Source organism: Centruroides vittatus, unplaced genomic scaffold (genome assembly GCF_030686945.1).
Source record: "Centruroides vittatus isolate TY-2023 unplaced genomic scaffold, ASM3068694v2 contig_476, whole genome shotgun sequence".
Lineage (NCBI taxonomy): Eukaryota > Metazoa > Arthropoda > Arachnida > Scorpiones > Buthidae > Centruroides > Centruroides vittatus.
The window spans coordinates 105,366-127,500 of record NW_027122268.1 but is presented as its reverse complement, the minus strand read 5'-3'; the positions used below and the strand labels follow the sequence as shown (position 1 = coordinate 127,500).

The 22,135-nt window shown below is 30.9% G+C and overlaps 1 protein-coding gene across 1 annotated transcript; it reads right to left on the bottom strand.

The window, feature by feature from the left end:
- Window positions 1-403: 403 nt before the first annotated feature.
- Window positions 404-21,939, bottom strand: AIMP2 (aaRS-interacting multifunctional protein 2). Its single transcript, XM_067273400.1, has 5 exons — window positions 21,774-21,939; window positions 14,312-14,470; window positions 9,561-9,786; window positions 8,925-9,000; window positions 404-963 (listed from the first exon to the last, which is right to left on the bottom strand). The coding sequence occupies exons 1-5, from the start codon at window positions 21,906-21,908 to the stop codon at window positions 639-641; spliced, it is 921 nt and encodes a 306-aa protein (XP_067129501.1). The 5' UTR covers window positions 21,909-21,939; the 3' UTR covers window positions 404-638.
- Window positions 21,940-22,135: the final 196 nt, after the last annotated feature.

Genomic DNA, 22,135 nt, shown 5'->3' with positions numbered 1-22,135 from the left:
GAATTCACAGCAAAAAACCTGTAGGACAATCACAAAAAAATCAGAACATTGCAACATTTGGGTCTTAATACATTTTTGATTTTAATTTGACAGCTGTTTTTAAATGCCGAATTTTATTTTTTTGCATAGATATTTTGAATGTTTTTCTTCTTTCTGCTCTTAATAATTGTGATTTCCATTGTTCAGATTCCTGCAATTTTTAATTAAAACAAAGAATCACAAAAATTTCAAACTAATTTATACAAAACTTTTTCAATTCATAGAATATGGTGCTTCAATTTTAAAAAGTCTCTTTTTTCTACTGAAAACAATTGTTTTATTTTGCAAGTTAGATATATCAGTAATTTAAATGTCATATAAAACTTTTATGTATACATTTTTAAAATTCAATGACAACTTCAAATTTTGAAAATATATATTTACTGAAATCTTGAAATTCTGGAATAAAGTTAATTACAAGAGCAAATTAAATTTTATATAGTTAAAACAGAAATTAAATATATAAAAAAAACAAACAAATTTCAGATGATAAATCATTTTTATGAGTTAGAAATTCTTAAAATATAAAATGTGTTTATGCATTGTATTTTTGTTTATGAATATTAACTGAAACAAACCAACTACTATCCAATGCAACACTAATATAAGAATTCGTTTGGCATAACAAATGGTTCACAAGAATTGAGATAATTCCACCATTTGTTAATATTTGTTGATAAACCAGTTGTTAATTTAGTTTGGCATAATGCACTCCACATAACAATATCTGCTACTGTCATACTTTCACCAACTAGAAAGTCTTGTTTTCCTAGACACGAGTTCATAGTTTTTAATATGTACTGTCTTTCTTTATTATTGCCGTGTAAAATGGAAGAATGGGCCATATCTAACCAATTGTCGATTTCTGTGACGCTAACTGCGTCTCCGGAATCGTAACTTGGTGTTAAGAGGCGAGCAAGATATCTAAAAAGAAAATAATACACGCAAATAATTTACATTAAAAATATAATATAATAATTTAAAATTTATTCATTTAATTAAGTTATTTAGAAAAAGTCATCCAATTAAATTACTGTATTCTTTCTTTGGCAATATATCAAGAAAAAGTTGTGGCAAAATGTATCTAATATCTTCAATATCTTTCTAATCTATATCTATATATAAAAATGGACGTGTGTGCACCTATATCTCACTCTGCAGCCAAAACTACACATCGCACATGAATGGTGTTTGTGTGTGGTAGTAGCCCCAAGTCTCCCATCGTGCACTATGGTGGTTGAGACTCGATAGCTGTGAGGGTGTGGGAGATATGAGGGTTGAAAGTTTTTGACTTGGAAAATATGCGACGCTTCAATGAGAATGTTCCAGTTTTTTCTAGAAATTTCCAGAACCTAGAGGTGAAATTTGGTACACAGAGTACATCATGAAAATGCACACTAAGAAAAGATTTTTCGGAATTCCCCCCGCAAGGGTGAGAGGGAGAGCATTAACCTGAAGAATGGCTTTCTACTGTACTATTTTAGATGGAACTTTTGCATTTAACTACGTTTCAGTAGGGTACGTCATGAAAATGCACTCTAAGAAGGGATTTTTCGAAATTTCCTCCGCGGGGGGAGAGGAAAAGGATTAAGTCCTAACCTGAAGAATGGCTTCTACTGTACTATTTTAGATGTGATTTTTTTGTTTTTATTGATTGATTTATTGATTGATATATTGATAAGGACAACACCAAAATTCTGTACAAAGAAAAAGAAACATATAATAGAAAGTTCAAAGAAAGTCTAGCTATACTTAACTCAAAAAATTGTATAAATAAAAACGTAAGTATAAATATAAATAAAAACTAGCTAAATATACTATAAATCTTAATACTTTTGTCCAAAAAACACCACCAGAAGGCTTGAATTCATTTCAACCCCTCTCCATGTTGTTATGTAAATTTCAACTATCGCACAATCCAAACACTGCTCAATAGAAGAAGGTTTAAACTAAAGCTTACACTTGAAGGACTTGTCTAGAAATTTGTCTATAAGAAAAATTCTGAAATTTGTCTCAACATAAACGTACCAAAGGAAGTGCTCAAATGAACTTGAAAAACATATAGTACATTAATCGTCTCTAATAGGAGAAAGAAGATAACTAATAGTAAGAACCTGTCCCACTATTACCCAATAGTTGACGTAATTTTATTACTTTATTATATTAAATAGATGTACCTTTTTAATTTAAATAGATGTACAAGAATTTTATAACCTTCTAATTCTCGGGTTTGTAATGTGCAAACTTACCGTGTGCAAGTTCCATACTGGGGGAAGACTGGTACGTTACATACGTTTTAAAATGTTTATACAATTTGCACTGTAAATAATATTAAAACGCTGTATACACTATTCTTTATATTATTTTAGTTGACTGATGAAGGGCATAAGGCCCGAAACGTGTACCATATCAACTAAATAAAGGTGGAAAAAGCCATGTGATTGTTATTAACACGATCTTGTGTTCAACACTTTTTTTTTGTTTTTAATTACGTTTAGTCTTCATTGAGTACTTAGAGGGTATTAAATTGATAACATTTCAGACATTGTTCTAAATATTTTTTATATATTTCGATTTTTTTACCAAATGTTCAAACTGTTTTAAATTTGAATTTGTTATTGAATATTGGTTCGATTATAGAACGATTGTAAACGTTCCTGAAAATTTATCAAATTAAAAACAGTTGGTTTCTCAGCAATTCTCAGTGGTAGGTGTTATATAACAATTACTATGGTTGTTGAAATATTGAATGTAAATAGGGTTTGCTTGCAAAATCCGCACAAGCAAAGCCGCGATAACAGCTGGGAGATATGTGGGTTGAAAGTGTTAAGAATGGAAGTGTTAACAATAAAAGTGTTAAGAATGGGAGTGTTAACAATGGAAGTGTTAAGAGAAAACGACGTACAAGATTTACAGGCACAGATGCGGTTTTATGCGTTTTTGCAGGAAATCGAACATATTTTTAGACTCATCTAAAAATTCTCTAATTAGTCTCTGGAAAGAGGGGGACCTAATTCTTGCATTCTGTGAAAACGGGTAAGGTTGGCTATAACATAATAATCTTAATCTTCGCTATTGTTACTTTTTGCCCGAGCAATGCTGGACTTATCTGCTAGGAAAAGAAAAGTCTTTTAACGCATGTCTTTTATAGTAAAAAAAACTATATTACATATAAATGTACAAACAAAAAAAAACCCAGCAAAGCAGGTACTTGCAGCTAGTTTATAATAAAATTATCACAAAAGTACAAAAATAATTTTGCAAAAAAGAAATGACCTACTCTCATTTACTCTCATTATTTAAACCAGTGGTCCCACCGGTGTTCCGCGAACACTGGTGTTCCGTAAGCATCTCCCAAGTGTTCCGCAGATTTAGTCGCAAATCGGAAAGTGTACAATCGTATTTGAGTCGCCGAATATCAAAAAATTAAAATCATAAAATTTTCATAAACTTAAATATATATGTACGACTCGTACTTATGGAGTGTACTACTGTTTCGAATAAGATAAAGGCAATGATGAAAACTGAATGAAATATGTAAAAAACATCAGGCACAAGTTTCCCATTAAAGTTATTTAGGTATATTTTTTCCTGTCTTAGAATTGGCATTAATAATATGAGTAGAGATTTTGAATTATAACTGCTCAATTCTATTAAAATAACTGATGACAAGCTTATGTATTTCATATTAACTTAAGTAAGTGTTCCGCTAAAGAAAATTGCTCACAAAAGTGTTCTGCATCCTAGAAAAGGTTGGGAACCACTGATTTAAACTGATCTATTCTTATATTTATTTTCAGCTAGATGCTTTGCTTATATTCTGTTTCTATATAAACGCAAAGAACTACACATTAGTTAACAGACTAAAAATGAAAAAAGATTTCTAAAAATTTATTGTGCTCACTGAAATGAGTATCTATCAGGTGAAATAAAGTGGAAATTAGTAATAGTGAGAGTCAAACTTGAAATAAGCTGAGTCAAGCTTTTTGTACTCCAGCTGACAGTGTCAGCAAGCCTGACTTGCCAACATTGCCAAATTCCTTGTGCTAGTTCTCACAAGTTCTACTTTTGTGGACCTGGTTGAACAGTTGGCACAATGTCATTCACATAAACTTATGACTGATAAACTAAAAGTAATGTCTTAACACACACTGCTATAAGACTGATAGTGTGTTAAGTTGCCCTTCCTTCTTTATCTTATGAATTTATAAACTTTGTTAAAAATCATTTATTAAAATCTTATTAATTAAAAGTATATTATTCTTGATGTAAAACTATTTATTATTGCTGTTGTTGTTTATATAAAATCATTTTTATACTTTTTGACTAGCAAAATTATCATCAGGTCTAAAAACAATTAAGGAAAATGGATAATAACAATGTTTATATTACATAAATTACTAAATACTGATCATCTATTGCATTTACTTTAATATTCTTTTATCTACAGGAATAAAAATATCCGATAGAATTGCTCTTTTTTAAACAAATTTTTTAGAGATGGGTCAAAATATAAAAATAGGTTTTTTATTTCGCTCTTTTTATTTAGTGGACATTAAAAGTGCTTTATTTTCATATCCATTCTGGATTCAACCAGGTCCACAATGGGTGTAGCTGAATGGTGACAGACAGAGCCCAACATATTCAGAGCAGACCATCCCTCAAAAACTTCCTGGAGTTTCTCACTCAAATTTCACCCTGGATCCCAGAACGATTGGCTGATAACTTAACTGCCTCAGTCATCCAACTGTCAAACAGAACTGTAATAATCTTTTAAATTCCTTTCTCAAACTGTTACCATATAATGTTATGAAATCTGTTATATAACTTATACACATATATAAAGCTTTCATTTACAGAATTGTGACAAACAGAAATTATATCTCAGTACTCAGTTCTATCACAGACAAAACCTTTCAAAAAAACTCAAATTATTATTATTTTTTATATCTATGTTTATAATTTAAGAGGTTACAAATCTAAAAAATTTCCATACATCTATTATTATATATCTGATTCTGTTTTGATTGCTGCAGTCAAATAGCAAGGAACTCGATTAGTAGGACAGTGAAGATCTAGGAATATAAGGTGTTGCTATCATCCCAAGAAAACTATCATCTACTTGATGGATATCCAGTCTTTTCGGCATCCATGTAGAATCACAAAAGCTGTATAAGCTACTTATTCAGTTTCATCATCCCGATATAGCAGAGGGCTTGGTAGAGATTATTGTACAGTGGTGCCTTATATAACATACTTAATCCGTTTCGGGTTCATGTCTGTTAAGTGAAAAGTCCATTATACGAAACGCATTTTCCCGTAGAAATACATGTTAAAACATCTAGTTCGTTCTGCAGCATAAAATAACCGTACTGTACTATAAAATAAAATGAAAATGGTGCAGTCACCAATTATGCTGGGTAGTCAGATGTTGTGAGAAAGAGTTGGAGGAACACTTTCTTCACACATTCATACAGACACACACTTTTTACTCATTGCAGCAGGTCTCTTTTTATTGTTTTTTTAATCAGAGTCAGATTCAAGAGAGGCTACCGGGACTTGCAGGATCAACTCCTCTTGTTCCATCCTTGTTTTTTGGCAGCTGGCTTCTTGAAAAACATGTCCAAGATGGTCTGTTTCTCTCTCTTCTTCAACACCTGTTGGAAATGACAAGTAAGGGTGTCATTGTAGAGATCGTTGATCCTGTTTGCCTCAGCTGTGTTTGGATAATGAGTGTTGGTAAACTCCTGAACCTCTCCCCATTTGACAAGGAAGTCCTTAATGGCAGCAGTTGAAACTGATTGATTGAATTGCTCCTCCTTGTCGTCAGATGAAGCTTCCCTTTGAGCTTGGCATCATGTTCCCGGGCAAGAAGTGATTGGAGCTCTTCAGTTGTCAGTTCTTCTTGGTGTTCTTCAATGAGCTACTCCACATCCTCCACCTCCACCTCCAATTCCAACTCTCGGGTCGTCAAGATGATCTCCTGCACCACTTCTGTATTCTCAGCTGGTTCTTCCTGGGAACATTCAGAAACAAGTCTCTTCCAGGCTGAATTCAGGGTCTTCTGCATGACTTCTTCCCAGGCCATCTGAATGAGTCTGATTGCCACAAGAACTTCAAACTTCTCTTTCCAGAACTTTTGGACAGTCATATCTCCACAAAGCTGACATTCTTCAAATACCTTCATGAAGAGAGCTTGGGTGACAGTTTTTTAAAGTTGGCAATGACTTACTGATCCATTGGCTGAAGGATGGCAGTGGTGTTTGCTGGCAGATACTGCACCTTGATGAAAGGATAGCTTTCTTCCAGGATCTCCTCCAGGTCTTTTGAGTGACCAGGGGCATTGTCCAGTATCAGCAGGGCTTTGAGCGGTAGCTCTTTGTCAAGCAGGTATTTACAGCAGGAGCAAAGGTTTCCAGGATCCATTCCTTGAAGACAACCTGGGTCATCCAGGCTTTTTGATTAGACTTCCGATGGACAGGCAGGTTGGACTTGACAATGTGGTTCTTCTTGAAAACCCTGGGATTTTCAGAATGGTAAACCAGCAGGGTTTGATCTTCAGGTCTCCGCTGACATTGGCTGCAAACAGGAGTGTCAGCCTGTCCTTCATGGGCTTGTGTCCAGGCAAAGTCTTTTCCTCCTTGGTAATGAAGGTCGTGTTGGGCATCTTCTTCCAGAAAAGACCAGTTTTGTCAGCCTTAAAAACTTGTTGCGGGCGGTATCCTTCATTCAAGAAATTGTTGAAAATCAACAGAGAACTTCTCCACTTCTTCCTTGTCATTACTGCCAGCCTCACCATGCATGGTGACACTGTGGATTCCACACCTTTTCTTGAACCTAAAAAACCTCCCCCCTGCTGGCTTTAAACTCCTCTTCTTCATTGCCACTGCTGCTGCTTGTTCCAGCAGTGTTTTTCTTCAATTCCTCATAGATGAGTTTGGCTTTTTGACAGATAACATTTTGGGAAGAGATATTACCTCTCACCTGCCTGTCATTGATCCAAACCATCAACAGCCTTTCCATTTTGTCATAGAGTGAAGACCTATGCTTCACATGGAAGATCTTGGAGATTCCCTTGGCAACCTTCGCTGACTTGATGGCATCTTTCTTGCTTAAAATGGTGTTGATGGTGGTCTTGCTGAGACCAAACTCTTTGACAAGGTCACACTGTTTTACCCCACTTTCATTCCTTCTGATGATTTCTTGCTTTGTTTCAATTGAAATCACCTTTCTGTTTTTTTAGAAGCCATGATTTGCACAACACTTGAATAAATACCCTGCACCAAGGTGATGTACTAAATTACCAAGGGAGCAAGCCAAATCCCAATGGGAGCTCTGTACTTCAGGCAGCGAAGGAACTCAACCGTTGGGCTGCTCGTGAAGAAGAAAAAAAAAACAGCTTACTCTTCTGCAGCCAAAGAACAACTGTTTTCAAATGGTTCCGAAATACCTACATCAAGAAGCTATTCTGGGAAGCCAAGAAGGGGAAAACATCTAAAAATAGTAGATTGTCATTGGCAATGGCAAAAGAGTGGAAACATCATTTGCACTTGTTTGCAGAAAGTCCGTTGTTTGCCTCATGTAACTGCCAAACGGAAAGTCCATTGTTTGCAGCCAGTCTATTGCTCGAGTCACGTAACTGCCGAACGGAAAGTCCGTTGTTCGAACCCAGTCAGTTGCTCGAGTCACGTAACGGCCAAACAGAAAGTCCATTGCTCAAAGTGTCCGTTATTCGAGGCACCACTGTATATGATAAAAAAAAAAAAAATAGCATGCTACACAGAAATTCAGTTCAGTTATCAATGTTGAATGACGGACTATTTGAATTATGAAAAATATGATGATGATGACCTTATCACTTGCAAATTATTTTAAAAACATCATTATCATATAAATTATTTTTAAAATATTTATTTAAATTAATTAAAATATATCAGCAATATCTGTATAACAAATATTATTTATTTGTTTCATATTTCTATTTTGTTTGCATATTGTTGAATTAAAAAATCAAATTCTTATCAAATTAAATACATCTAATACTTTATTGTTCCTTGTTCTTTGGAATTATGCTCAAAATTGCTAAGTAGAACTTATAACACACGAACACTATTAGAATGAAATTATATTTTATTATGAATAAAATAGACTTTATTTGCAGAATTTATTTAATGAAACATATGCAGTTTGGGCTGTTGAAATCTTAAAACAAATAAAACAACAAAAAATCTTTTTAGTTGTTTTATTCATTTTAAAGTTTTGTCATTTTCTACATTGTTAGCAAGTTTTAACTTTTACAGTTTTACTAGTTTACCCCTCTTTTTACCCTGTTGTTTTAAATCCTTTCTTATTCCAGCAGTCACATGCAAATATTATTTCAGTTTTAACAAATGTACAATATGAAATGAAGAGGGACATGGTTTATTCATCTAATAGGGTTCCTATGTGATAAGTTCTACTTAGCAATTTTGTGCTTACTCCCAAAGAATAAATACAACTAAATTTATTTAGGATATCATAATACCATAGTAATTTTACTTAATACAATAACTACCAATTACAAGTTAACTTGTATGTGACAGTTTCTTTTTAAGATGCCACCTACAAGTTTTCTCAAGAAATGTGATTTAGCCTACAGCAAACATACTTGTAGTAAATAAATGTTAATAATGGATAGTGGTCATCTGGATAAAGAATTGAAAACAATTGTGGCACCACAGAACAGAATATTTATTTTGAGAAAAACAGAAAAAATTTACACAATAAAATACACAGTAAAATATACAAAATGAAAATAGTGTGAGGAAAGTGATTTTAGCAATAATAGGTTGGTAGTCAATGTGTTAAATCAATTGAAATAAAAATATATCTTAAAAATATATTACCTTGCAATATTTATTTCACCTTTAATAGCTGCTTGCATTATTGGGCTTATCATCATTTCTGGATCTTTTCCAACAGCTGAAATTTTAAAAAGATATTAATGATTTTTTAAATATAAAATAAAGTTATTGAATATTTTCAAAATCATACTTAAATAAAATCCAAAAAACAATTGTACAATATTTACTTTTAAAGAATTCATAACAACTGAATTTTTAAGTAAATAAAAATAAACATACTTAATCAATAATTCAAATGGCATAAATTATACTGAAAATCTATTTTACTATCAAAACTATTTTCATCTAATAATGTTCAATTAAATAAACAATAACATATCAATAATTTAATTTTTATTGAACGTATCAAAATAAAAATCAATAAATAATTTTTAACATGTTCTTTTATACACATTCTTTCAATAAATTATTTTTAGTTTGCTTAATTAATTAATTAAAAATGACAAACAAAATATAGCTAAAAAATTTCTAAAAATGACAATAATCATGTTTTCATTACTTATAATTTATCAAAGATGATGTGATTATAAGGTATGAGTGAATGAGTAAGTACAAATGATTTCAAGTGCATTTCTACAAATAAAAATATGTCAATTTAATAAAACAACAAAAACTTACTTTCTTTCCAAATTAAAGTAATTACTATTTGATGATTAGTTCTTAAATCATCTGAATTATCTCCTTCTAATAATTTCACATGATCAGGTAAAGATATAACTGAAGAATGAATGTGGATGTTTAGTAGTATGTTTGACTGTTTTTTCAATAAGCGGCAAAGTATCCACACACTTAGAGGGGGATGATTTGGATTCGCATTTATCACAATATCCTGATATTTACTCATCTGTAAAACAAAGGAAAAAAAAATGGTTTATACAATATTTGTTGATATAATAATTACTTTATATAAACAATAACTCCACAAATATAATTTGTGATTACAGCCAAACAATCTGCCAAATCATAAAGCTAAGTTAAAAATTAGATATGAAGTAATTTGTCTAGAGTAGGGTCACCAAGCTACTGCCTGCGGGCTGGATGCAGCTCCGCGAGGTCAATTCATCTGGCCCGCCACCACACTATGCACAAATGAAGTAAAATGTAATTATATATCTGGAAATATCAGTTTGTAGATAAACTTACTATGTAGGAAAAATAAAAATAGGTGTAAGTAAAAATGCCAGTAGTAGTCCAATCTGATTTTTGCATCTGACAGTAATATAATTTTTAGGAAAATCAGTGAAATAAAAAATTTGGCAATTTTTTGCATCTTTGGACATCAGAGCGCTTTTTGTGTAAGTATTGTACCTGCAATGGAGTTTCTAAGAAAAGAGATTATGAGCTTGCTGCAGTAATCGTGTTTGTGTATTAGTAAATAAATATGCTGATGTCTTTATTTTTTGTGTATTCACTGTACTGTATCAAACAAAATGGTTATGCGGCCCGTGCTTGTCATTCTGTTATTTGGCCCACTGTGAAAAAAGATTGGTGACCAATGGTCTAGAAGTAGGTAGTTAAGCTTCCATCTTACGATAAATTTAATAATTACAATAAATTCATTTTAATTTAAAATTTCTGGAAGAAAAGAATTAGCCTGGAGTAGGACTCAATCAGATGGAAGTGTGGGTAACATAAGTGGCAATGCATCTGCAAAGTTAGAAGAAGTTGCACAGTTGGAAGGCCTGCTCTGAGCCAATTCTTTTCTTCCAGAAATTCTAAATTAAAATTAATTTATTACAATTTTTAAAACTATCACAACATGGTTACCTAAACATAAACACCTGCCTCTAGGCAAATTCATGTCTAATTATTTCTTAACTTAGCCTCATTATATCCTGGTGATTTGGCAGATTGTTCAACTATAATTATATTATTCAAATTTTTCTCCATTACACCATAATATTTTCATATAAGACATATGTTTTCTTTTTATAAAATTTTGAAAATGTTTTAAATTAACTATGCTCTTTTCATTTTATTCAAATACTTCACTTTAAGAAATTTCCACTTTAAACAACACTTGCAGATTTTATGAAGAAAATAAATTGCACTTTTTGAATAAATATAATAAAAAATGTAGCATAATTATATTTTAATAATATAAATTTAAAAAATTTAATAATTAAAAATGACATCACATTAAATTATATGCTATTTTTTAATCATAAATTTATTAAGATATGTGTCAGAGTTGGCATTAATTATTTCCTTTAGATTAACTGAATTTATCCTACATTAATTCTTTTTTAATTATGTGTCAGTAAATCTTATTCCTTATTTTATCCTGTAGAATCAAGAATTATATATTGAAGGCAATACATATTATTACTATTATCTTTTACTAAAAACAAAAATAATATTTTTAGAAATGACTATACTTTTAGTTTTCAAGACATATTTTTATTGCATAACAATATATTTAAAATAATCACTTCTTTAATTTAATTTGACATTCTCTTGCTTATAAATTTGGTTGAAAAATTGTCTAGAAAGAGATCAAATGAAAATTTTTATTAAATCTAGCATATAAAGTTTATTATTCTGAATTAACTAAATATCCAAACTAAATATAATAACAATAACAAAAAATACAATAAATGTTAGAGTTCAATACCTTATAAGCTATACTAAGAGTGTATATGCAAATATTACTCAACTTCAAAATTAATTAATGTCTTTAAGAGCCCTTCCTGTGAATTGTTTTGGTCTGTTCAATGTGAGCTCCTTACAATTTTTCAACAAGCCTACATTGCTGTTTCCATGAGTCAAACACTTGTTTACATATTTTGGGTGTTACATTTGACTATTTGTCTTTAGTACTTTCCAAAGCTCACTTAGTATAGCAAGTGATGGAAAAGTTGTTACGGAATCCTAAACAAAAGAAGTGTAAATGGCCAATGTTTGGCAATTTAGTAGGAATATCCAATTTATTTTATATGCAGTGGGTGATCGGTTAACGAACAAATTGAATAATGAACACTTTCGCAAAAGATTTTACGTTCGGACAACAAACACCTCACAGTACAAACACAAGCAGAAGCGACGTAAAATAATGAATACTGATTGGCCTTCCCTTGTCTTCGGGCAACAATTCGAAACTTTTCGGAGTGCGGGAGACGTCGACATTGACGCTCAATCCGCTATATACTGATCAGATAGCATTCCTCCAAACTTTAAACTCTCTCTTGTAATTCCTGCCTTTTATTTTTCTGACAGAAACAATTCTTTTACAGTATTCGCAAGACCGTCAGGCAGGCACTCGTTAAGTTTTGCATCTGTTTTTATTTTCGAAAGATGAAAGTATAATAGCAAAGGTAGAGAGTGAGCAGAAGATGTCTGATGTTGCTAAGCAGTATGGCTTGAGCAGGTCTACAGTAGGCCACAGTTCAATCTTATCTAAGAAAGATACTGTATAATCAAGAAGACCCAAGCAGCTAAAGGAGTAACAAAAATCACATCTGAGAAACAAAGAACATTGAAGAGCTCATAATGAAACCCGAAACTGATCTGATGACAGAAGAACACCAAGAAACTCGGCAAGATATGTTTTCTGAAAAAGAGGATTAATGCCGACATCTGCTATTAAAAATCTTTTGAAGTGGATGTCAGAACTACAATCTTAGAATGGCATCCAAAGTTGAGGTTGAGGTTAATAGGGTTGGGGATCACTACAATGACAATGCTATTAATTACTTCTGAAAAATCCTGAAGAAGAGAGAAAAGCAATCGACACTGGACAGATTCTTTAACCCCACAAACGGAAAAAACATGACTAATAAAAATGCAAGACTGAGTACATACGTATTTTTATTATTACATATAAATAAACATAGTAAGAAAGTATATATTTTTAATTTTTTGGGGTTTCCAGAACAAATTAATCAAATTCCCATAAAAACTTATGGTAAACAGATAATCAGTTAACGAACAATTTGGAAAGTGAACAAAGTCTTGGAATGGATTATGTTTGTTAACCAATCACTCACTGTAATTGGAACCTTTAGATGCTTTAAGATGTTCAAGATATTCCTCAGTTTTCTTTGCAGTGAGAGAAGAGACTTTGTCATGATGGAATGCAACTTTGTCCATTTTTTCTGGGTACACGTGAAGAACTTCTCTTTCTAAATATGGCTTCAGTACATTGCTGATATAATACTTGGCATTCACCTTAACTTTATTTGGGACTTTTATACGAGGAAGTGTTCCTCTTCCAATCATTCCACTGATGATCATGAACCTTCTGGCCAGTTTTCATAAAACTTCGTCAACCAAATTTCAGGAATGATTTGACCAGGAAAAGGGTAACAGATGTTCTAAATGCGATTGCAGTAGCTTAAATGGAAATATGCTTCATTCTCACCATAAATTCTGATCTACCTGCTGCCAGCTGTCACTCATACAGTTTACATTTGTCTTGCATTTTTTGTTCTATGAAGAGGCAATGTACTTTAGTCTTCTGTACTTTTGTTGCTTTCAAATCCTTATGAATTACATTTTGTACAGTCCTCTGGCAAGTTCAAATTTGCATGGCAATGTTTCTGATCCTTGGAGGATTTAGTGTAGACAATAGTTTGCAACCTTCTCAATATTAGCTTTGCCTAGATTTTGAACAAAGTTTTAAATGATCTCCATTTTCTGCATTCTCAGTTTTTGTGCAGCACCATTTTTTCAAATGTTTACACATACAATTTTATGATGACAAAAAGAATTACAGGTAACCACAAAAAGTCTCGTGAATTTTGTTGCCAATTAAAAGATATAACACAGCAAACTTGAGTAATATCTGAGTATAAATCCTTGGTATTTGACAACCTCAGAGTAAGAATGATCCATGTTAGTAAATTATAATTTTGAGATAATTAATAAAAATTTTTACATAATATATTCCATATTTTCTTCTTTTTAGACTGGGATATATCCAAGCCTAAAAAAGATATAAATTAGACTTTGATCTGTTTTTTATCAGATAAAGCATTTGCTTTTAAGCAAATTCCACATGCTAAGGTTATAACACCAAAAACTGGACTTGATCATCTTACATATGATGTTGCAAAATTATTTTATATTCAATCAAACTGAAACAATTATATGCAAAAGAATTTATTGTTCAAGTAACAGTGTGTGTGTGTGTGTGTGTATATATATACAGACACACTGTTACTTGAGTTACAAATAGAGTTTTATTTCAGTGTATATATATATATACACACATATATATACACACATATATATATGTATGTGTGTATACATATATACACACATATATATATGTATGTATGTGTATATATATATATATATATATATATATACACATACATACACTGAAATAAAACTTTATTTAGAGTTAAACACATTATTAATTTACTTACAGCAATAGGAAAATCAGTTAATTTTGAGCTCACTTCAAGTACTGTTCCAAAATCTGTATCAATTTCATCATTCATTTCCATCAACTTCATTTCTAGAACTCTTAACTTATCCAATAAATTTTCTTGTTGTTTTGCTAGATTCAGTAATTCATTAGATTCCTAATAAAATAAAAACAATTTTACTTTTTATAATTTTGTTCACAAGTATTTTAGAGTAAAATCTATAATATATATTAATTTTTGCTAATTGATTAATGTAAATTTTAAATAAAGCAAATTACGTTATATAAATATTAAAAAATAATTAATGATTTCATTTTATGTAAATTTTCCAACATAATAATAAGCAATTATTATCTAATAAGCTTATAAAGACTAAATTCCATAACTTTTATTATTATCTGAAGGAAAATACATAACTGAAAACAGGATAATTTTTTCATATGTACAGTACATGAAATTTCATATTTAATTAAACATTAAATTTAAGACAGTTTATTTTTATATAAACTTTATCAATGTTAAAAGTCTTTTATGAGCCATCCACACATCACAGCATTTTAATATAACAAAATGCTTTAATTAAAAAATTAAAATTTTTTTTATCTTAAAACAACCATAGTTGTTCCATAATAGTAAAAGAACTACCATAGTATATAAAGACACTGAACAACACACCTTACAAACTTTTCCAACAATTTCAATTAAAACAAATGTTTTCAGCCTGATTGATAAACTTTTGTCAGGATTTTCAATAGAGATTCTATTTTTGGAACATAGTTAATTTCTGGAAGAATGTGTAAAGTGTGTTCAGTGTCTTTATATTTTATAGTTGATATTAGAAAGATTCAGATGTTCCTGAAAGCCAAAGTTTATTTTTTGTAGAAGGAATATATGTAGTTTTTTCAGCCAATCTTAGATCACTGTCAGCTTGTAGATACAAATGTTTGGAAAATAAAACATCTGTTAAGAACAATAGCCATGCATAGTTAAATGCACAACACCGGGATGTAAATAAAACTTAAGACTCACCAACCAATTAACCGGTGTAAATAACGTTTAAGTGACGAACGTTTTTGTTACCCCTTCTGGGCACTTCTTTTACTTTTTGTCACATAATAATAATTTTTAAAAAATAAAAAATGTAAGCTTTATTATTGAATAGAAGAAACTGCTTTCCATTTTACTCTAAGTAAACAATTTCCAAAGTGGGCATTATAGCCTCTTTGGGAGCAGAAGATACAAGAGGCACTGGAAAGCACGAGAGCATTAGGTAGAGTGACCAGATTTTTTTTTGGAAAATCAAGGGGACACATGTCAATCATCACTTTTTAGAGTACATGGCAGCAGCCTACATGTATAAGTACTATCAAATGGGTATTGAACATATGCATGACTGAGACATAAATGTTTCAATCAAAATTAAAATGTTTCACTTCAATCAAATAGCTCTCTTCCAATGAGGTTTATAGCTATAGTCAAACTCAAGTTATGAGTGCCTGTTTATGAACAATTTGATTTACAAACAAAATTTTGAACGCCACATTAGCTCTGGTGGCTGTAAGATAACTTGGTTTCCGAACAAGCTACTCAACAGAGCCAGCCACCGACGGTCAACTTCTTATGTTAAAGAAAGTCGACGGCCCAACCAATCAATGATAAGATTACCAATTCACAAGTTAGTGGCACTGAGATTCGCTTGGTGTCATTAAACGTCATGACACAAATCTTCAACAACGTTGTTATCCAAATTTGATTTCAATGTGCATGCAGATAAGATACTAATTCTTGTTCTTGATATGGGTCACAATTCAATGTAAATCAAATTAATTAATAAAAACTGCATTAACTGACATTCACATAATATAAATGGCATCCAAAAATTCATGTTTAAAGTTGCTTAAGTCAAATTAAAAACCAAAAATTTATTAATATAAAATTATATATTAAAAAACTAATATTTATATACTATATATAATAATACATTGTATTTTTAAGCATTTTTATGCACGAAATACAGCTAAAAAGGTAAAAACAGGTTTTGTTTTGAGGGTTGGAAACAGATTAATCCATTTTACATTGTTTCTTATGGGAAAATTTGTTTTGGTTGAGAACAAATTGGTTTCCAAACTACTTTTAAGAATAAATTAAGTTTGTAAACTGAGGTTTGACTATATTTACTTTTTAAAATTATATCCTTTTTTTTGTAAGAATTGTATTTAGTCAATTATTTTGTTAAATTTTTTCCAATAGAGAGCACTATATGTAAAGCCAGCAATTAATCAATATATAGATCTGTTAGAAGTATTTGAACATAACTGCCGAGTTTCACAGCAATTGGTCGAACGGCCTAGGTATGTATAGCAAACAAACAAACAAACATCCTCATTTTTATATATATATATAGGGGGTAATATAGGTAAGATGGAAAAGTTAAATTTTTTTATTTAAATAAAGCTGAAATACTGGCAAAACAAGCTGCACTTTATTCTTTCATTTTGACAAGTTTAACTATTACACTGAAGCATGCAATATCACAAAACTTTTTCCACAGTTTTATTCAAAATTTTTGCTGTGAAAATTTTGTCAATTGCTTTGTCACTCAGTGTTTGAAAGAATCTAGCTACTTACATTTAAAATAATAAGAGATCATTATCTTATCTTGACTTCAAATAATTGAACAGGGTGATATAAAGATACTAGTTACATGTTACTTTTTTCATAAAGTTCCAAATATAGTAAATCGACTGATTTTTGGCCAAATAGAGTTGGAATTTTTGGTGTTCAGTAGTCAGAAGAAAGCAAGAACATTCAGTACTCGACAACAGGAACAACTGAATAATTACCGTATTTTACGGACTATAAGACGCACTTTTTCTTCGAAAAATTGCCTCCAAAATTCAGGTATGTCTTATAGTCCGTAGTGTCTTATAGGTATTTTTTTAAAAAATTGCTTAAAAATTAAGGTGCATCTTATAGTCCATAAAATACGGTATTCAATATTTTGCCAAAAAACCTTATTTAGTCTATCCCTATTAAAACAATTAGTATTTAATGTTTGAAACATTGGTTAAGATTGATAACTGATAAGTAAACATTGGATTTTTATGCAATTTTTTAGCCCAAAATATGCATCTGAAACATACAAAATATATCTATCTAATAATGCTGTTAAAATTAAAATTGAAAGAAACATTTTTAAACAGTGAGAAATGTTTAAATCTAATTTATGGACCATCATCAGAATTCTTTATTAACAAATTAATAGATTCCAAAATTTTAAATTTTGGAATATAAGAAAAATTTGTAATTCAACTACAATTTAAGGAAATAATAAATAATATTAATAAAATAAATATTAAGATGAATCAATAAAAATAAAAAATGATAAAAACTGTAAAAAGAAACTAAACAGGCAAAAATATGTATATCTAGTAATAATAATACAGACAAAAAAAAAAAAAAAAGATTTACCATAAAAACCATTCTTTTTTATTTCTTAATTTACATTCATTATTTACACATTTTCTAGCTATTTTGGCTGACAGCACAAAAAAGAGCTCAATTAAAAAGAACCGTTTATCAACAAAACACATAAAACCAGAAAATCCAGCAAGAAAAGAATATTTTAATAAGAAAATTAACATTTTCAACTGTCATCACTGGTCATCGTCAGGTTTAATTACATTCTATTAAAAAAACACAAAATTGAACAAATATTTGATTGGAAAGAGCAGTGATCATCACTGCAGCCATTCACAAATCAAAAAATTTCTGCTATATTTTCTGATTTCATTTGCTGATTTGTGCATCCAGTTTTTCAAATTACATATACATTGTTTATAATTTATAAGTACTATTTATCCAATGATGATGATAATAACAACACTACATCTCAGTAATCATAACACTTCCATACATACAAACCAAATCTTCATTAGGCGAGGAATTTTTCAAAGAGGTTTCCCGAGTCCTCTCTGGTTCTGCTTAGCCCTGAACCCATTTTCTAATATGTTAAACAACACGCAATATGGTTACAATATCAGACATGAAAAAACAACACATTTTACACTGTCACATCTTATGTGCATGGATGACATAAAACTTTATGCATCCACAGAAAAACAACTTCATCAACTTCTGCAAATCACACATTCATATACAAAGTTTGACCTAGACAAATGCAAACACTTCACATAGAAAAAGGAGTACTGAAGAAATAAGATTTTGCACTTGGAAATGGAGATGATGTTGAATCCATGAAAGAGGGCGAGTTCTACGAGTACTTAGGATTCCAACAGGCCAAACTAACAGAACATGAATAAATAAAGCAAAGATTAATTAAAGAATACCAAAGTAGGTTAAATGCTATTCTCAGAACACAGTTAAAGCAATAAACACATATGTCTTCCCAGTACTCACTTATTTTTTTGAAGTTATACATTGGACTCACACAGATCTCGAGCAACTCCAAAGGAAAACAAGAACAACACTTACTAAGCATAAATAACATCATCCTAAATCTGTCATAGAAAGATTAAACCTTCCTCATAAAGATGACAGATGTGGTCTGATAAACATAATTAACCTTCACTACAAACAAATAGATACTGCAAGAGTTTTACTACAAAACACAAGAAACATCACAGTTACATAAAGCAGTAACTCTAGCAAACTCAAATAACACACCATTAAATTTACACTCATAACTTATGGACACAACATAACATATAAAGGCATAGACATCATTAAGCAACTGTGGATTTGAAATGCACTCCACGGCAGACATCTCTACAACCTGACCCAGTATTTTGTTAACAAAACTGCGTCAAGCAGCTGATTAGCTCAAAGATGCCTCTTTGGGAAGATAGAAGGATTCATGATTGTCATACAGGATCAGGTCATAAATACTAAAAACTACAGAAGACACATATTCAAAGATACAACACTCACAAATGATACATGCAGAAAATGCCACATTATGCCAGAAACTACACAACACATCACTTCTGGTTGCAAGTTCTTGGCACAAACAGATTATTTACATAGACATAATCAAGTAGCAAATATAATACACCAAGAGCTTGCAAAGAAACACAAATTATTAGACATCCACAAACCATATTACAAATACATTCCACAGACTGTACTGGAAAACAACACGCACAAAATGTACTACGACAGAGCCATAATCACAGATGAAACAATTTACCACAACAGACCAGATATCACACACACTCATTGACAAACAAATAAAATCACATACAGGTATACCTCGTCTTACATCGGTAATTGGGTCCAGGAGAGGCAACATAAGTCGAATTTACTTGTGTAGTTACGACTTACGTCGTAACTAAATGCCAATAATGGAGGAAACGCCAATATGAGCACTTAAAGACCGCTAAATAACACAGAAACACAGATGCTTTCATGTTTTGTTTTCTAGAATTTATGATGATTATATTAACATTTACTGTAAATGTACATATTTTAATATGATTTTATGTGCTTTCAACGCTTTTCTAGTGATATTACGACTTCAATATTTGTGGCGGACGAGATTTAAAGTCGAATAAACTGACTTAAACTTGATTTTTATTTTTCCACATACTTTTTCGACAAACGACGTATAATCAGGACCGACGTAACTCGAGGTAAACCTGTACATTATAGTCATATCCATTCCAAACACTCACAATATACAAAATGCAAGCACTGAAAAAATTAGCAAGTACACAGAACTCACCCAGGAAATAAGGCATCTGTGGAGGATGGATAGAGTGCTTATTGTACCTGTTGTTCTCTCCTCTACAGGTGTCATATCACACACACTACACAAAAGCCTGGGAACATTACAATTAAATAGAAACACATACATCACACTACAGAAGGCCACTATATTGAATACATGTCATATTGTTAGGCATAGTATACAGCCACCAGTGTCAACAAAGTATAACTCACAAACCTCAACAATATAATAAATAAACTCTGATTACAATAAGCAAAATTTTTATAACATATTGTAACTTTGTAAAAGAATCTCTCTGTCCACAGGACAGAGTTGAAAAAAAGAAAAAATGCCTACTGCCTTCAGGTAATGTTTATGGTAGAATCACTGTATTAAAAGAATGCAAGAATGCACATTACTTAGGAATACTGTACATTAATTATAATTTAATTTTCTGCATTATTTTTGTTATAAAGAAAGGAAAATATTGTTATTTTACAAGCACAGTAAGAAAATGTATCACTTAAACAGACTTATAGCAGTCATTCAACCAAGAAAAGTTTTATGTTAAGCTAATAGGAATTATATAGAGAACTATGTTTCTTTTTGCCTTAGAAGAATTTATTGTTAATCACTGCACCAAGATTTAACCGTTTCCTTATAAACCAAAACATTAAGAAAAACAGTAGGGGTTACTTTAGGTAGGACGACCAGACATTTCTGATCTCTGGAGGCCGTCCAGTTTTACTCATTTGTAGTATTTGATTGTAGAATCAATCTTCAAATAGAGCAATTTTATGAACACACCAATATATCCTCATCAATTTATAGATCAATAAATAAATTTTAAAAAATAACTAAAGTTCAATCAGTTTTAGACCCCATTTTCATTGATTCTGAAATGTTCCCAGTTGGATTGTAAATGTGGTCAGCGTATTTTAGGTAATTTGTATAATATATAGATGAATAACTTAAAATTAACACAATCTTACTACAACATCTGAACATTTCCTGATAGGAATCTTTATTAACTAACGTTTTCAACTTATTGCTATATTCCAATTGTCAGGTTTTAAATAAGTTTAACAAAATGTTCCATAAACAAAACATTCCGTTTAAATTTTTAATTTGAATAACCTGAAATTCTACTAGAAAAAATTTAGGTTAATGTTACCTATGGTTCCAAGATGGCGACTCGTCTAATTCCAGCAAGGAAACAGTGGGGACACACGTTCTAACCTAACCTAACCTAATAATAATTTTGTTGGTAATAATTATGGTAATTTATTAGAATAGCTTAGGTTAGATTAGATTAGAACGTGCGTCCCACTGTTTCCTTGCTGAAATCAGAGACGAGCCGCCATCTTAGCTACCTAAAGTAACATTAACCATATTCTTTAGTCTTGTTGATGACTGTTACAGTCATCAACAAGACTAAAGAATATGGTTAATGTTACCTTAGTAGAATAGTTATCTGGAAAACTATTCTACTAATACTTTTCCAGATGGATTATTCTTATAACTTTTACATTAAATTCATCTTATTGATATCCTTCATATATGAACCTAACAAACACGTTAAATTGAAATTCTGTGCAAATTTATTAGCTAAATATGAATGAATAATGAATTTCGTTTCAATTTTAAAACATCCAGAACATTGTTTATTTCAATGACATATAATTCATCTAAATAATTCAAGAACTTATCTGAAATTATTTAACAACATACATGCTTGGAGTCAGGAGATCTGCCGTAGATGTTATGCAAAGAATACATATTAGTCGGTAATTCAATGAATTCCGATTTAAAATCATAGATCGGTTGAAGTTTGTACATTCCACATGGCCCGTTCGCAACAGCCATATTGAAAAATTATAATGCCTGCCCTCTGCAGGTTAAAATAATAAAATAATTTATTTAAAATTAAAAATATTTATATATAATTATTTTTTATTATGTAATGAAATTTCCGTCTTTTCTAAGAAATTTATATTATATTCTTAACATAAAATACAACATCTAAAAAAATTTGCCATGAAATACAGTGGAACCTCGCATAACGAGCAAAACAAATTGTAAAAAATGACTCG

Excerpts from the sequence above, each read along its gene's own strand:
- AIMP2 (XM_067273400.1), bottom strand. The coding sequence starts at position 21,908 with ATGGCTGTTGCGAACGGGCCATGTGGAATGTACAAACTTCAACCGATC. Across the intron at positions 9,001-9,560 it reads TACTTTAATTTGGAAAGAAA|CTGTTGGAAAAGATCCAGAA; the intron begins GTAAGTTTTTGT and ends TTAAAATTTCAG. Across the intron at positions 964-8,924 it reads GGTGAAATAAATATTGCAAG|ATATCTTGCTCGCCTCTTAA; the intron begins GTAATATATTTT and ends TTTTCTTTTTAG.